We start from the raw sequence: 18,623 nt of genomic DNA on the forward strand, positions 1-18,623 counted from the left end.
ACCAGCTCAGAGGGCAAGAAGAAAGAGGAAAAACATGTCCGTAATGCCCTCTCAGCCTGTGGTTACCCCGCTTGGGCTCTCAACAGAGTGAAGAGAACCAAGAAGCAGGACAAAAGGGAAACTGAACAGAGAAGGAAGGGTGTCTCTATCCCTTATGTGTCTGGCCTCTCGGAAAAACTGCAGAGAACTTTTAGACAACACGAAGTCCCTGTTTATTTTAAACCAGGAAACACTTTAAGACAAAAACTGGTTCACCCAAAGGACAAGTTGCCGACTCAAAAACAGAGCAATGTAGTTTATTCGATCCAATGCAGTGAAGAAAGTTGTAAAGAACGTTACATAGGTGAGACGAAACAGCCTCTACACAAGAGGCTTTATCAGCACAGAAGAAATACTAGTTCAGGTCCACAGAGCGCCGTGCATCTCCATCTTGAAGCCTCTAATCACTCGTTTGAAGACGGTGAGGTGAAGGTTTTAAGCAGGGAGAAAAGATGGTTTGAAAGAGGAGTCAAGGAAGCTATTTTTGTTAAAAAAGAAAGACCTTCTTTAAACAGAAATGGAGGGCTTAGGTTTCATCTTCCTGTTATTTATAATGGGATTCTGAACCCCTGGAAAGGTAAAGGACATTCAGATGCTAATCAGGTACTCAGGGTGGTTGAGCCAGGGTCTCACAAAGACAAAGAGGTTTCTAATAGCCCATTAAGATTCTGAATAGGCTAGCTCGGTAGATACAAGGGGGAGTTTCTGTTGAAACAAACAACTCTTTCTACTTCAGGAAGGCTCCTCCCAATGGGCGGGTCTTACCACAGAACAGTATTAATATCGGAGTTCTCGACCTAAATTCTGTTATTGACAATGACTCTTGGATGAGAGTCGAAACGTCTATTTTTTTCAAACTGAGTCCAGATGACTACAACTGAAGCTTTTTCTACTATGGAACACGCCTGGACGAATGAGGGATTACACCGACAGCATAAGTTATGTAATGTCACAGGCCTCTGCAAATCTATTAAAACACTTGAATCTACAAATCAACCACTTCAACATTGACACATTATGAGGAGTGTTTACCTCCTCTTTTGCCAGTGTTGTACGGCCTCATGAGGATTTGCAGGGCGGCCGGGTTGGTCATACTGGTCAACAGCTGGGCAATGTTCGGCTCCGGCAGGAGTCCTCTTCTGTTACTCAGGATCTGGCGAAAGAAAATCACATCATTAAGAACCACAAAACACCACGTTGTTCGCTGAAGCTCACTTGTTGCACGGCGGAGTTCCCATTTCAGCCGTTTACATCATGGCCGTGTCCACTGTGTCAGCGGAGGGGAGGAGAGCGAGGCGCGAGCGGAGGGACGGGGACAGAGCCACGGGCCAAACGAAGAGGAAGCGGGCAAGGAAATGAACGTGGAAATGGGATGTGAAATCAGATCAAATACTGAATGTTACGCCTTTCGACGGCTCGGTGCGTCTCGGAGGAGAGAAACCCACACTTAGTTCAGATGGATTTCCTGTATTTAAAAAAACACCAGAGGAAACTGGAGAACTGAAGTATAATCTCTCATGACTCGGATAAACGTCGGATGTAATAGATGATAATAGTGCAGTTGTGGGAATATTTGATCAGAATCTCCATAAATGCACAGATTATAGGCACAGATCATGCTAAAATGAACAAATAACGCTTTGTAATCTAATAAGGTTTGGCAAATAATGTGATTTTTGCAACTGAGAAAAATAAATTGTTCATTCAGTTCTGTTCTGTCTGCAATTAAATCATCACAAAATAAGAATGATAAATAAATAGTCCTTCTTCTACAGGTAAACTAGTGACAAAACATAAATAAATGCTTTGAATAATCATGATTTCAATTACGATTCTATAACTGTTGTTTTGTTTTTCATTTAATTGCTTATTTGCTGAATTCTTTTGAGCAATTTATCAATAAAAGAAAAGTTAATTCACCAAAAAATTTAAGATAAGTTTAATTTTTTTCTTTTTTAAACGTCAAAGGCTTATTATCATTTATTTGTCACGTTTCAGTCTTTACAAAATCGATTTTAGTGCAATACAAACATGATTATATCCTTTTTTGAGCAAATCGCCTCAAGCTGTTATTAAATACCGTATTTTCTGGACTATAAGTCACACCTTTTTTTCATAGTCTTGGCCGGGGTGCGACTTATATTTATACTTACATACTTATACTCCGGAGCGACTTATATGTGATATTATTTGTTATTTTCACACTTGCAACTGCATTTCATACTCCAGTGCGACTTATATATGTTTTTTTCTACTCTATTGTGCATTTTTTGCAACTTATAGTCCGGAAAATACGGTAATAGCCTGGAATGTCAACGTCTTGCATGTGATTTATCTGAAGGAACACAAAAATGAATATAAAAGATGCCAATAAATCAAAGGCATGATCTCAAGTGGGCAAAGTCCTTCTTTCACAAACACAAACACAGTAAATAGTGGGAAGGACTAAAATACTTCACTTTATATTTGGCGTCGGAAGCTTGGTGTTAAAAAGCATTATATTTAGCGAGGAAACATCGGGGGGGGCATGTTTTGGCACGGCCTTAGAGAGGAAAATGTAGCGTCGAATAATTTTAGACAAGCCTTTGATGTGTTTCAGCTCGGATCCAACTTTAAGCTCTTCTGTTCGTTGCAGCTCGGTCTCAAACTAATCGTCAAATTAATCGCCGAGTTCAGCACTTCTCGAGGCACGTCGGAGCACAATGTGTACCGAGCAGATTCCTCCCGACTGTTCAGAACTCACTGGAAGGCACGTACTCAAACAAAGATGAATCGCTCATTACGCTGGGCACATTCAATCCCGTCGCACACTGCAATGAAACGAGCGATATGGGTGAATGGCCTAAAGACAGGGCCGTACGGAGCGCATTAGCGGCCCGGGTGATACGCTCCCGTCCCAGTCTCGGGACTCGTTTCCCGCCTGTCGCTTCCTGAAGCTGGAGCGTTTTGACGAGGAGTAAGTGAGAGTGTTTGACGCCGCGTTTGACAGACTCGAGCGGACAGTGGCAGCAGTGGGTGTATTTTTAGAACGGAGTAACAACAGTAGTGAAATCCCCGTAACTGCAGTGAGAGCGTGTGGGGAGCTGGTGACTCAATTTCAATAGTAAAGGATCAATAGTCAATATCAATTTGGATTGTTGGAAACAGTGCGTGATGGCAACATAATCAACACATAAAAAAGCTGTTTCCTGATGTAGAGGAAGGGCTGATTTGGTTCTGTTTATGTGACTTACTTGTTCTAATGAATATAATTAGCGATTCTAGTTTAAAGTCGTCATGTTCCATTTTAGCAAAAGCTTCAGTTGTATCATCTGGACACTGAAAACAAGACGTTTTGAGTCTCATCCAAGAGTCATTCTCAATCTGTGGCTCTAGTCTGAGAATTCTGACATTTATCCCACTCTGTGTAAGCCCTGCCCACTGGGCGGAGCCTCCTGATGATAGCCTGTCCTGTTTTTCTATTTGTAGTACTGAAACTAATCTTCTTTATTACCCTAACCGTCTTTTAATGGGCCATATAAATCCTATTGTTAGCTGGCTGCAGCTCCCTCATCACAGACGAGTACCTGATTAGCATCAGAATCAGCCCTGATCATTCTGATGCTGGATCATATTTATACAGAAAACCACAGGTAAATCATGCATTTAGCTGTAATACGGCAGATTAAACTCATTCATCTTTCAAACTAATTCACTCTAAACCTTCTCTTTTGTGCTGTGCTCCATAGAAGTGTTCAACAATGTAACAATGAGTCATCAAAAAGTCATTTTGGTCGACTCCATCGACCAATTAATTGACCCAACAAATAAATGTCTACAGCTCTATAAAACTAAATCATATTTGAACAGTTTTTAAGCTCATTGTCCAAAGAGTTCAATTGTTTAACACTAACACCGTAAATCCTCAGTTATTCACACTCTTCGTGATAATAAGACGATCCTAAAATAACCACTTGTAGTATCTGGAGACAAACCGGCTCCATCACGAGCGGCGCTGCAGCTGGACCCGCTTCCCGTCTGTCGCGTCCCATTACCGGAGCGTTTTGATGAGGACAGAGCGAGTTTGACGGGCGAACCCGACAGCCGCAGTCTCCAGCAGCGATCGCACACGAGCGCATACGCGTCGGCTCACCCTCGTGTCCGCGGGGCCCCCGGAGTCGAACAAGTGCGGACGGAGCTGACAGGGAAGAGGAGACGGAGAGAGCTCCATCGCCCCAGAAAATGTCAGCGTGCGTCAGTTGGTTTGGCCACGGGCGCCGCTCACCCACACACAGTAACGCACATGCCAGCGAGGTATAAGCCGCGAAGGGGGGAAGGCGTGAAGAAGAGGAGGAGGAGGAGGAGGCCATCTGGTCCTTAGTGTTCACGCTTGCTTAAAAACGATGAGGGTAAAATGTAGGGAAGTGGCGAGGAGAGGTGCAGGGCGGCAGGTGGAGCAGGTTCTGATCTTTTCGCTTCTCGCTTCGAATGTATTCACCACGCCGCGGTTCACTTCAAAGCGGAGGTGGGCGTCGGATTGTCTAATAACACCGACATGTTGGAAGTCAAGTGCAGTTTTTTCTTCTTTTTTTTTTTGCGAGAGAACAATCAAAAAGCTGCAAGACGAGTGGAGAAGAATAACCTTTGCGTTTCGTGTGTTGGTTTTTAAGCAATACTTGAACCTAAACTGAGGCGTTTATTTTAGTGTTTGTATTTATATTTGTTCTTATTTTTTATGTTGTTTATACCATTTGCTGTGTGTGTGGAGTACTTTGGGCAGTCGGTGTTGGCGTTAAAGGGCTATAAATGAACATAACATTACATTAGAAGGCAGGTTTTTGGCACATTCTAGTGGATTTCTAAAACGTTGTCTAATTATTATGATTAGAATTAAACACATATATCAAGATATACATTTCTGTCAATATTGCACCACCCACAATTTAGTATTGCTATAGTTGACTACATTTCTTAGATTGACTGAAATGAGACAAACGTGATGATAGAAGCGCTCAAACTACCGTACTTTCCAGGTTTAGTTCCAGGATTAGTCTCGGTTTAGTCCCAATTTCGATGCAGTGTTTGCGAAAGTGTGAACGCAGCTTCTACGTTGTTTTGTGTAGTTTTGACTCGTTCCGGTTTGACTTGTACGTACATTACTGCGCGTGTTACTCGGCACAATTAACCACAACCTCGGTGTCACTTCTAAACAACTCCACAAACTCCAGAGAAAGAGGAAGTGCCGGTTCTTCTTCTGCGTCGCTTAGAGCCTAGAGCGCCCTCTTGTGGTTGTTAGTGTGAAAATAACGAATACTATCACATATAAGTCGCTCTGGAGTATAAGTCGCACCCCGGCCAAAACTATGTAAATAAAAAAGTGCTATTTATAATCCAGAAAATACGGTATTCAGACACAAACCACACACACAATTAATTAGTATTTCCAAAACTCCAACTAAATCACTCCATGCCTTCTCCTTTCTACTGAAGTCCAAAAAGATCAACCAATTTATTGACTAAATGTTATACAGCCCTAATTTTCAGGCGTGGTTTAGCATTTATTATGGCAAAAATGTTATCCAATTATTGTTACCGCGAGGATAAAAAGTGAAATTCAATATTGCTTATCCCGACATCAGAGGCATCTAATCCTCTGCTTCGATTGCCATCATAAATGAGTCTTCTTTTTCCATTATTGATTCATGTTCTGTACAAAATAACCGCTAACCACAGAACTCGTAAGTGGGAAGAAGTATAAACATGAACATTAAAGCTCTGAGCATTTTGTCCTCAAGAAAACCGGCAATTACATGAATTTGTGCGAGTTCGACAGAAGCTAAACCGTCACGTCTCGACAGCCGGGTCGGAACGTTTTCAAAACGGCAGAGTTTGAGTCTCCAGAGGTCAAAATCAAAAGTGGTGCAAAGAAGCATCAAAGCGGCCGATTATTGCACACATTTCTGGATCGTTGCGTGAAGTGAGAACGCAAGCAACAATAAAGCGCGTGAGGTCAAATGTTTTATCTCAACGCCATCAAACGGGAGCATAAACACGGGCCGAAATGTGCTGGAATATGAGCCAACGCGGAGATGAAACGCAGACACAAAACGGTTTATTATGTCATTACGCCATTACGTCACTATTTTGATATTATGTTAATGTCGTTGTCATCTAATGGCGGACGACTGAGAATATAGCAATTTCTTGTATTAAAGATGTGCAAAATTAGAATATCAAGTATATTTGTGTAGCGTAGGCTGGGCTTTAGCGGTTGGAGTTAAGTGAGACGAGACGTTGACGTGGTCCACATCTTTTTAATTCAATCAATCAATCAATCAATCAATCAATCAATCAATCAATCATCCTCTTCCTCTTCCTCTTCCTCTTCTTCTTCTTCTTCTTCTTCTTCTTCTTCTTCTTCTTCTTCTTCTTCTTCTTCTTCTTCTTCTTCTTCTTCTTCTTCTTCTTCTTCTTCTTCTTCTTCTTCTTCTTCTTCTTCTTCTTCTTCTTCTTCTTCTTCTTCTTCTTCTTCTTCTTCTTCTTCTTCTTCTTCTTCTTCTTCGTGTGTTATGGTGGTTGGTATCCTAGTGTTACATTACTGGCACCTACTGTAGTCGTACATCTTCAAAGTATGTGTTTTACGCTATACTGTAAAAATAGAGAAAGATATATAGTATACTACTATCTCTCCTACTATATATCTATATATAGTAGGAGAGAGAGAGAGAAAAAAGAGACAGAAAGAGAGAGAAAGAGAAAGAGAAAACCAAATGATGTTCCAGGCGTCTTTTATCTCGTTCACACAAGTGGTTTTAAAACTACAAATAATTGACAGGGATGTTAGTCTCATTACTTGCTCATAAAACTGTACTAAAACCTCCATTAAAACAAACAAACAAACAAACAAACAAACAAACAAACAAACAAACAAACCCATAGACATTTAACTAAACACACACATATATATATAAAACCCTAAAACCAACACCTAACAATGATAAAACCCCTTAAACCCATGTGCCAGCCCCTTCATGCCCTCCCACACATCCTCTGCCTCGGTCCAGCCGGGAACCATTATAAGGGAGCTCGGTTCCGGAGGGAACCCTTTAACTCCAGGACACAAGAACAGAGGAAGTGAGAAAACATTTAACAATCCACTAAAAACACTAGAAACTGCATTAACACCTAAACATCCTCAAACACAAATATTGCACTGTATATTGCTCATATCCAATTGACCCAACTATTTTAATTTGTCTCCCTTTTCCCTCCAGGACAGACGGCTTGAATTAAAGTGCCCCTGTGCACCAGATCTAAAAACGGGATAAAAAGGACAGACGTTACTTCAATAAATATTTAAAGTAAATTTTGTGCAATTGTCTTTTTGAAAGTGCAAATTGATGCTGAAAGTGTTGTGTGCAATTAAAGCGAAATGTACTTTAAAGTGCAAATGGTGAAACGTGTCAAGTGCTAGTGGCAACAAACTGGCTTTTTGTTACAATTTGGAATTCAAAATATTAAAAACACGGCATAAATAGCAGATTAAAAGACATTTAGGCATCTTTTTTGCACATTTCTGATGGTTTATTAAAATGCTTTTATCTTTTATATTACATACTGAGCCTGTGAAGGACGTGGTCAAGGACGTGGTCAAACATGGCGCGTGTTTGTAAATGACTGAAATGATTGATTGACAGGCCTGAATATTGTCATCAAAATAATCCAAAGAAACATCAAGTTTGCGATAACTGAAGCCGATTCCTCTTTTATTACATCTTCTGTACAGATTCACCTCTTCCGGCATCAGAAAAACGATCTCTTTGCAGAACATTCCTTTGAGTCGCCTGCACTGATTCCGTTTTGCAGTTTGTGCCCTTATTCCTCTCACAGCTTGTGTTTATGCAAATGCAAAAGTCTGTTCAGTACTTGAAGTCGGCGAGCGAGGAATACAAATGGACTTCTAAAAGTGAACTGAAATGTGCTGCTCATGCTCCGTGTCATCTGCAGAGGAACACTTTCCAAAACCAGGGAACTGAAATCAAATCCTCCCAAAGAAACCAACAAGGACGACAGGGCTTTGAACGCAGCTTTCTTTTGTACTCTACATGGAAGGGGAACGTTGCCGCGTTCCAAATAGTTCATTTTGTTGTGTGATTTTGTGTCGTATGTGATGTCACGTATAATTGGGCGGCGCGATATTTCACAGTTTTGATTGGAATTGCAGTTTGAGCTGGCACAGTTTGGTGAATAGAATGTTAGGCCTTAGTTATTTTATTACTTGGTTTACGGATCCGCCACACTTAGATTATTGATTTCTACAATATAAATACAATTTTATTTTTATTTTTTATAAAGTACCGCCAAAAACGCAAAATAGCATTAAATTAAATGTAAAAAGCGGTATTAAGTCAAAAGATAAGAGCGCATGAAGCAATTTCTCACCAAACTCCTGCGGGAGTGAGAGACGGAGCTTGCTCAGAGCTGCTTTGAGCCTGCGGCCCCGGGCAGAGCGCACGCCCGTCTCCCTGCTGCTGCGCGCATTTATATCGCAAATACAAATTTTAAACCTGTTTACCACATTTTCTTCAGCGCGTTTTGCCGTGGCTGGGTGGGTGGGGGAGGGTGCACACTTAAGCGTCAGTTCTGTCTGTCTAAACCACGCTAATCTACTGTTACACGCTGCTACGCGCCGCGTCTCCCCCCACCGCACCAGCCAAAAAATGCATAATAGAGAAGAAAATAAACATATATAAGTCGAATTTTTGGGGGAAATTTATTTGATAAAATCCAAGACCAAGATCTTTTCTTGGTCTTGGATTTTATCAAATAAATTAATTTAATCTTGAAATGCAATTTACTTCTAAAACAACTCCACAAACTCCGGAGGTAGAGGAAGCTCAGATTCTTCTTCAGCGTCGCTTAGAGCCTAGAGCGCCCTCTTTGTGAAATGCGGTTTCCAGTGTGAAAATAACCAATAATATCACAAGTCGCACCCTGTCCAAAACTATGTAAAAAGGTGCAATTTATAATCCGGAAAATACAGTGCTTGTACTTGTATAAGATGACACTGGACTGGGAGATTACACGAGACGTTTCTGGCTCTTTTTGAGATCATTTTTTAACACATTTGATTATAGACGATGCTCACACATTCTAATTCTTCAAAACCTCTGCTCTACACTGGACGTTTAGACTCTTGGCAGGGAGCTTTTACTTCTTTACGCTGCAGTATGTAACGATTCTGCTAAAAAACATCCTGGAAAAACCTGCACTCTTCGCCACTTTACGGATCTCACCTGTAACTTTGCACGTTGCAGACTCTCCGCTGGAAAAGTAACATATAGCGCCTTTAAACCAACGGTAAAACACAGAAATAGATCTTGTTGTGCTTGACGTGCGGTACACAAAAGCTGGTAAACAAGCCATACAGACCGTCGTATACATACTGTCAGTCTACTACATTATTCCCATCGCACGTCGCATGTTGGCGCGTTCTCAATGTAAATTCCCGCGCGTGCGACTGTCATTCCGTGTGCTGTGGTTTATTTTGGGCTGAGGGGCGACTGCGGAGGAGCCCAATCAGTCCGCGCGACTATAATTATCACGTCAGCGCTTCTATGCGACCGCGGCAGCGAGTGGGAGGGATACCGCGGCTACAAAGACTGTTCCTGCCACGGGCTGTGCATGCGTGTGCGCCGCGTCAAAGCTTTGGCGTGTACCAGGGCGGCGTGGAAGAAGCGGGAGCCGGAGGAGCCACAAGGGGTCACGGGGGCCCGGAGCGTTTCTGGCCCCGTCAAGAGTCTGATGAGGTGAGAGGTGCGAGCTATAGGGTCGTGGCCGTAAGGAAGAGTAAAAAAGGGAATCTGTGTGCGTGTAAATAATAAATAATATTTGTAAAATATAAGAGGAAATATCTATGAGAACAGAACCAACTTGTACAAGGAGGAAGAAACAACGCAGGGACTAGACTTTAACTACGATCTTACGAATTAGCAAATTAGGACGATCAGCTTGGGGCCAGGGCTGCGCGATATTGGACATTTTGTGGCCGTTGTGCGCTGCGATATTGATATAATAGCGATATTTAAATACACTCTGACACAACAATTTAAATTGAAAAAATGTACAATTAAAACTGTGTCAAAATCAAAGCTCAACAGACGCTAAATCGAGACTGAATCAAGGCTAATTAAGACTCAAAAAGGACAATTACCTATAAGGTTTGCCTTTTTTAATTGCGATATTGATTAGTGCATTAGCCAATATTGCAATATCGATACTTTACGGTATGTTGTTGTGTTGTATGTTTACTCTTTATATGCTGCCGTTAGGCAACATGATCAGGTCACATGGCATTAACTTCCACTGCTATGCAGATGACACTCAGCTGTATTTATCAATGAAACCTGATCAGAGCGATCAAGTAGACAGACTTAGTGCTTGTGTGAAGGAGATAAAAACCTGGATGACACTAAACTACCTGCTTCTTAACCCTGAAAAAACCGAGGTCATTGTGCTTGGCCCTAAGCATCTACGAGATGCTCTATCTGAGCAGATAGTCACACTGGACAATGTCAGTGTAGCCTCCAGTTCTACTGTAAGAAACCTTGGAGTCTTATTTGACCAGGAGCTCTCATTTAAAGCTCATATAAATCAAGTCTGTAAAACAGCCTATTTCCATCTATTTCCATCCAACAAGAGCCAAAATCAGAAGAATCCTGCCTAAAAATGATGCTGAAAAACTTATCCATGCATTTGTAATGACTAGATTAGACTACTGTAACTCCCTGCTTGCAGCGTGTCCTAAAAGCTCCATAACAAGCTTTCAACTTGTTCAAAATGGAGCAGCAAGATTACTAACAGGAACAAAAAGAAGAGAGCACATTACGCCAGTGCTGAAGTCTCTTCACTGGCTCCTGTTGAGTTGAGAATCAAATTTAAAATTCTACTCTTGACCTACAAAGCCATAAATGACATGGCCCCATCCTACCTCAAAGATGCTATAGAACCATATCATCCAAACAGAGCTCTTCGCTCTCAGAATGCCGGCCTTCTGGTGGTGCCAAGAGTCTCTAAAAGTACAGTAGGAGGTAGAGCGTTTAGCTACCAAGCTCCTGTGTTATGGAATCAGCTCCTGTCCATGTTAAATATGCTGACACAGTCTCTTCATTTAAGTCCAGGCTTAAAACGTTCCTCTTTGAAATCGCTTATGGTCAGAGTAGTTAGGAACAGAAACATAAACCCACAGCTTCAGCTACGCTGCCCTAGGAGTAACTATGCTGGGGGAAGTATGGCAGCTTGAGCACTATCCTCTTCTTCTGACTACTTATGCTATCAAACAATATTAAATTTTTAACTCCACTTCGTTTTCTTACTCCTGAGGACCTGTGGACCCAGATGCTCCTCTCCTGGTGAAGCGGTCCCTGCCCCATATGGATGGTCCCTCATCTGCCTGAAGAGTGGGTCCAGCTCGCCTCAGACGGTCCCTCATCTGCCTGAAGAGTGGGTCCAGCTCGACTCAGACGGTCCCTCATCTGTCTGAAGAGTGGGTCCAGCTCGACTCAGACGGTCCCTCATCTGCCTGAAGAGTGGGTCCAGCTCGACTCAGACGGTCCCTCATCTGTCTGAAGAGTGGGTCCAGCTCGACTCAGACGGTCCCTCATCTGCCTGAAGAGTGGGTCCAGCTCGCCTCAGTCGGTCCCTCATCTGCCTGAAGAGTGGATCCAGCTCCAGTCTCCCTCGTGTCCGTCTGTCCGTCTGTGAGAGTCGGATCTCTCCTTCACTGGAACTCCTCCAGGTTTCTACTTTTTCCCAAGGAGGTTTTTTTGTGTTTTTTCCTGGCCGAGAAGAAGGGTCTAAGGACAGAGGACTCTGGGACATCGTCCCTCGCCACCACAGACATTGTTGATTCATTTCTCACTGTGGCCCTCAGAGGCAACCGTTGTTGTGATTTTGGGCCTTACAAAAATAAATTAAATTGAATTTAACTTTAGTCACATATTGCGCAGCTCTACTCTAGTGTTTTTAAATGACAGGGTCTTTCAGCGGCTTCTGAGGTGGAATGAAAGATTGTCCGAGGAATACGTTTGAATAACATTAAGCAAAGTCCAATTTCCTTTTACTTCCGCATGATCGCTGCCCATCTCCACCAGACACAATCTAACTCTGTGGGTGTCCCATTTTCACCTCATACATGTCAAATGAACAGATATCTCTCCTTTTCTCTTTCTTTGACAAAAAGCAAGTCAATTTAGGTTACGGAATACAGAGCCTGCAGTACGTCACCTGTTTATATTTATCTGCAATGTTCCTGTCACATTTTAAAAAACAAAACGCTGAGACCAACAGTAACCAAGCTTTTGATGAGAACCCAGTTGTCCGTGATATTGTCAGCACAAACTTTCCTGCTTCAGCTGCGTCAAACCCAAGGACGAAACTGACAGGTGCCACAGACGCAGAGCGGCCCCGGTGTTTTTAATGATCCCGTTACAGCTGAGACGAGCACAGAGGTGTGAACAGGGCCCGTTTTCTGCGAGACGATCATTCAATAAGGCATAAGATATTGGTGCTAATATCAGTACCAGGGGCTGTTTTATATACCGTATTTTCCGGAGTATAAGTCGCACCGGAGTAGAAGTCGCACCAGCCAAAAAAAAAAGCATAATAGAGAAGAAAAAAACATATATAAGTCGCATTTTTTGGGGAAATGTATTTGATAAAATCCAAGGCCAAGAATAGATATTTCATCTTAAAATGCAGTTTAAAATAATAACAGATGAGAGAACATGGTGAATAGGTGTACGTATGCTAACGCTAACACCTTCAGCTACATGACGCACAGACAGAACTGTGGTAAGTGTCTGGTATGTTAACGTAACATATTAACAGTTATTCAGATAACTATAGCATAAAGAACATGCTAACAAGTTTACCAAAGCATCAGTTTTACCCCAAATCACTCAATCCATTGAATTCTTCTTCCTCTGTGTCACTTCTAAACAACTCCACAAACTCCGGAGGAAGAGGAAGTGCAGATTCTTCTTCTGCGTCGCTTAGAGCCTAGAGCGCCCTCTTGAGGTTGTCAGTGTGAAAATAATCAACATGTGAAATGCGGTTACCAATGTAAAAATTACAAATAATATCACAATTAAGTGGCTTTGGAGTCGCACCCCGGCCAAACTATGAAAAAAGGTGCGACTTATAGTCCGGAAAATACGGTATGTATCATATGTGTCTTTTTAAACAGACTTGTGAGTTCAACTGGAATTAGAATGGCAACTAAAGTTAAAGGTGTGGTTTTAAGTGTATGCAAGCATCATACAAATACAGTTTTATTCAGATGGACACAAGATACATGATAAAAGCACTTTGTGAACTCTTCTTCCATTAGTCAGGAGAGGATGGTATATTGATATCAGTAAATATTGGTTATTATCAGCCACAAAAGCATCTGTATGGGCTGAACCACTGAACACACCGGACCACTGAATGAAATCTGAAAGTCAAACACTCCAAAAAGATCTTTTGTATGTGTTGTAAAACGAGTTACTTTTGAGTGTTGACAGGCAGTGTGCTGTCGACACGTTTCTTACAAAATCCAGCTTTTTTGGAGAGCTGTCTCAAAAACAATGCGGTTTTATCAAACTGGATCGTTTGGTGAAAAGCTGCAGGACTGAAGCAGATGGAGCGAAGGATAAAGGCCAAGGAATTTTGTGTTTGCCGTGCAAGGTAAACACGAGATTACAGAAACACACAAGCTATTTTGGGTGGGTTTTTGAGTTCCAAACAACAAAACAAGATTATATTTTCAAAAACTGGTTGAAATGAAAGCGGTTGAGGCAAGAGTAAAAAAAACAGAGAAATTCTTGCATGTTCCCAGCGTTATAAACGCTAACATTTCAAACTGGATGAAGGAAAAGGATTGATACTTAATAATGATAGCGTTGCAATGATGATTAAAAAAAAAAATATATATATATATATATATATATATATATATATTTACTATGTCATTTTCAACATAAAATCACTGTGTTTAAAGGGGACATATTATGTAACATCAACTATAACAAGCTTTTATCCTTGTTACAAGTGTTTCCTTATAAATAGTTTACACAAAGTTGTCTTTTAATCCTGTTTTATTCTCAGAAAATTCCTCTTTTTACTTGTGTTACTTTTTAGTTGTGATTATTTGAAAAATGAAGCCTCAGAGTGATACTTGTGGGGTTATAAAATGTCACATATTTCAAAAGTAAAAGCATTTAAATGAAAATCTGCTGCTTGTTACGGTGAAATGTGACCATGAAGGGGCGGAGCTTATCAGTTCAGCAGTTTTGAACAGGAAGTGAATGGACCGGTTTCTATTATCCAGCAGTCTAGGATCAATATTGCAGTTTATGAAGAACGAAATGTAAAATTATGGTCTACTTATGCTATAGTTCAATACCTGAAAAAAGCAAGATATATCTCCTTTAAATTCACATTTCATACTAGTTCTTATATCAACAAGTCACAGTTCTGGAAAGGTATCATTTAGTCTTGTTTATGTGATTTTGCTGGTACTTGTTGATACTTTCTCAAATGAGCGTACATGTTCGAGGGGTCTATAGGTCCAGCGTCGCCGAGTATCCGAGCATTGATTCTCCTTGACGACCGTCGTAGGTGCCGTATATTAACCGGGGGCTGTACTCACCATTCCCTGCGCGGCGATCAGAGCGGCGAGCGTGCTCCTACCCGACGTCCCGGGGGAGCAGAGGGACAGCCGGACCACCTGCCCCATCACCGCAGTCCTGTCCATGTCCGTGAGCACCGCCTCGGCCTGCTCCGCGCTCTCGTACTCCACCACGCCGAACCCACGCACCGGGCTGCCCTCGTCCTGCGCCAGCTGCAAGAAGGGCAAAGCGGTTATCACGTGTTCACGCTCGGCTGCAGCGTTTGACCCTTTATCCGAGCTTGGGTTCAGAACAATGAGGCTGTGTTAATTGACAAAATCTTGGTCGACTAATTGCTGCAGCTATTCGTCGTCGCCTAAAAGGGGCGTGGCTGTCGAAACTATTAAGTATCTCTTTGCAAAGACCAGGAGCTGTTGTTGTTTGAATACTTGTATAGAAAAGTAAAAGAAAAGTAAAAGTAAATAAAGGCAGAAAAAAAAACATATAATCCCGGGTAAAATAATTACTGCTTTACTCCCTATTACTAAATCTTTTAGTCAACTAAGACACCATTGACTGATTAATAGACTAACCTACACCGTCATAATAGTCCTGTTCTAGTCCTGGTTTAGTCCTGGTTTAGACCTGTTCTAGTCCTGTTCTAGACCTGGTTTAGTCCTAGTTTAGTCCTGGTTTACTCCTGGTTTAGTCCTGGTTTAGTCCTGTTCTAGTCCTGTTCTAGTCCTGTTCTAGTCCTGTTCTAGTCCTGTTCTAGTCCTGTTCTAGTCCTGGTTTAGACTTGTTCTAGTCCTGGTTTAGTCCTGGTTTGGTCCTGTTCTAGTCCTGTTCTAGTCCTGGTTTAGATTTGTTCTAGTCCTGGTTTAGTCCTGGTTTGGTCCTGTTCTAGTCCTGTTCTAGTCCTGCTTTAGACTTGTTCTAGTGCAGTTCTAGTCCTGCTTTAGACTTGTTCTAGTATTGGTTTAGTCCTGGTTTGGTCCTGGTTTAGTCCCAATTGGGATGCAGCGTGTGCAAGTGTGAAAGCGCCCTCTGTAAACGTGTTATTCCTTCTTTCATTTGTGATTTGTTTCATTAAATGATGACTATGTGCCTGATTGACGGATTGACAAGACACTTTTTAAGCACAGAATGGGAGTGAAGAGTGGAAGAGCCATCCAGCAAATTGTGGAGCGCCAGCACAGAACTTGTTATATGCTGTAGCCTTGACCATTGGACTAAAGCGCCGCGGCGAAATCCATGTTACTTAGATTTTGTTAACAGTTCAACTCAAAATAATGAGTTAGAGCCGACGAGAAAACAGATGAAGAAGAATGATTTACAATAAATTAGATATTTCTGAATGTTAAGTAGCACAAGACTCAACTGCTTCATGTTGACGTCCTGTAAATCCCATGCTGTAAATAGGCACCGTATTCTCCGGACTTGTACTTTTTTCATAGTTTTGAGTGCGACTTGTACTCTAGAGCGACTTGATATTATTCCGTTTTTTTCACACTGACAACCGCAAGAGGGCGCTCTAGGTTCTAAGACTTACACTCCTCTTATATGTTTTTTTCGTCTCAATTATGCATTCTTTGGCTGGTGCGACTTATACTTCAGAGCGACTTATAATAGTCCTGAAAATACCGTCGTTACAGTAATTGCCAATTCTAGCGAATCCTTGAGTCAAAAGTTCAGTTTCAATTTCTATATTAATAATCTCGTACAAAATGCATGCGCTCTAATAGAAACCGCAGTGGGCAAAATGCTGGCATCACCCCTGCATTTAGTCTGCCTTTAATAAATCATAAGAGCTACGAGCAGTTCTTGCCAACCTCGGTTCCATTTTACTACGACAAGCTGCTCAAATCAGTAGGAATCTATATTCTCTCTCACACGTTGAAGTGGAGAACAAATTCAAGTAAAAACACATTACAAGAACGTGCAAGCAGCCAGCACTACTACGGCGACTACACTACTAACGATCTTGAAAGTGAGTCTTACAGATTAGACTTCAAGGTTCCCAACCACCTCCTACTTTCCATTTCAATCAAATGGTAAAAACAGTTTTCTTGAATGGGTCTGTGATTTCGCCGCCCGAGAACGCCTTTCCTTTAACGAAGATCGACTTTTAGCTGAAGGCTTCAGTCATCTCCGGTGCTCACAAGGCAGCTAAATAATGCAACAAGGCTGAAAGCTCACGGCTAATGGAAGTTAGCGGATAATGACAACATCTAAAAGCTAATGGCTAGCGGCTAATGCTGGCGACTGACTGAGAGTGCAGCACAGCATATCCACGGGACTATTGGAGCACGACAACTTATTTAAAAACGATTTGCATTAACAAGGCAGCTGAAGGTTTGTTCTTCGTGGATAGGTCGTCACTAAAGTCTAAAGAGCCTATTTTCATTATCAATATGGTGACCTAACCTTTTCCTGACAAGCTAACGAATAACTTAAACACAACATTGAACCAGGTTGATTTCACTTACACTTGAAACTCTCAATACATTATTTTGTCAATTACTCCTGACTTTGAAACGATGTCACCTGAAATAGTAACAAAGAAGGTTAGAGGTTTCAACCAGGTTTTTAAGACGAAGACGACATTTTTTCTTTGCCGTTTGTCTATTTTTTGAAGGAAACATTGGTCTGGGAGCTGGATTTACAGTACACAGCCATTAATATGTAACACTTTTGATAACCAGAGTATAGTAGGTTTATGTCGTCTACAAATTCCTATTATTATTTGTATTGTTAACCTTTGTTTAACCAGGTTGGACCCATTCAGATGTAGATGTCTTTTGCGAGAGTGATCAGCAGCAAACAGAAAAACACAAGATACAAATACACACATAGAGATTCTTTCCTATTCCTTTCTGTACTTTTTCTCTATTCATCTGCTTTGCCCTTCGAGTCATTAGATTTCATTTGCCCGGCATTATAATGAGTAAATGCCACTTCCGACTCCGAGTTCAAAAGTTCTACTGTATATGCTAATCCTATCCATTCACGGAGCTAATAAGCCACTCGCAGTCTGCCGTAGCCGGCCGTTTCTACCAATAATTGGGCCTTCTGCTGCACTTGACAGAGAAGGACCCCGAGGACCAATTCAGGCGGCGAGGAGGGAAAAATCAGCCGGTCGGGAGCGCAGAGCGAGGGGGAAGGGGGGAGGAGGGGGAGACGTAACGCTGGGGGTAATAGATGTCATGATATTTATAGAGTTCAAGAGGACACAACGTCGCGAGGCATGAAAGCACCAGGGAAAGATCAACAACAGCTTGTAGCAGGTACTCCAGGATATCATGTCCACGCAACAAAAAACTGCTTCGGAAAGATTATGCCATTCGAGGTTGTGGGACTCGTGTATCAAATGTCAACATACAATGGGATTTTTCCTGTTTTGAAGGGCATCGGACCGAGAGGGGAAAGGAAATGTGAATGCTGTTAGTTATTGAGTCAGAATTCAGATAACTTGTTGGTTTGAAATACGGCAAAGCGCCAGGTAAAAGACGAATGGATTCAGTTTACGGATGAGTAAAAAATGTACGAAAAAATAACTTGTTCTTTTGGGTCACAACAACAAACGGTTTTAAACTGAACAATGAATATAAGTCATGTTATTATGTCCAGTAAAAAAATAAAAAAATAATAATGTTTGAACAGATATTAATTGAAAAAAAATAATTATAATTGCATTTTTGTTAATGTATGTAATGTTGCAACAGATATTGATTGGAAAAAATAATTATAATTGCATTTTTTTTAATGTATGCAATGTTGGAACAGATATTGATTGAAAAAAAATAATAATAATTGACTAATAATAATTTTACAAAAAATGTGTATAATGGTGGAACAGATATTGATAGAAAAATATGTTTTGTATAAAAAGTTTCTCATACAAATAAATATAGTTCACAGAGGCAGATCTACAGAGGTGATCAAAGGTGAGTT

The 18,623-nt window shown here is 41.4% G+C and overlaps 1 protein-coding gene across 1 annotated transcript in view; it reads right to left on the reverse strand.

Annotated features, from left to right (window-relative positions):
• Positions 1-18,623, reverse strand: part of raver2 (ribonucleoprotein, PTB-binding 2) — a 146,484-nt gene that overhangs the window by 35,498 nt on the left and 92,363 nt on the right. Inside the window, exons 5-6 of the mRNA XM_072437853.1 lie at positions 14,711-14,902; positions 1,072-1,192 (exon numbers count right to left, since the gene is read on the reverse strand). Coding sequence (XP_072293954.1) covers positions 1,072-1,192; positions 14,711-14,902 — 313 coding nt within the window. The remainder of the gene's footprint in view (positions 1-1,071; positions 1,193-14,710; positions 14,903-18,623) is intronic.

This window comes from Eucyclogobius newberryi, unplaced genomic scaffold (assembly GCF_026437365.1).
Source record: "Eucyclogobius newberryi isolate DKJ021-1_F unplaced genomic scaffold, fEucNew1.0.hap1 SCAF_9, whole genome shotgun sequence".
NCBI lineage: Eukaryota > Metazoa > Chordata > Actinopteri > Gobiiformes > Gobiidae > Eucyclogobius > Eucyclogobius newberryi.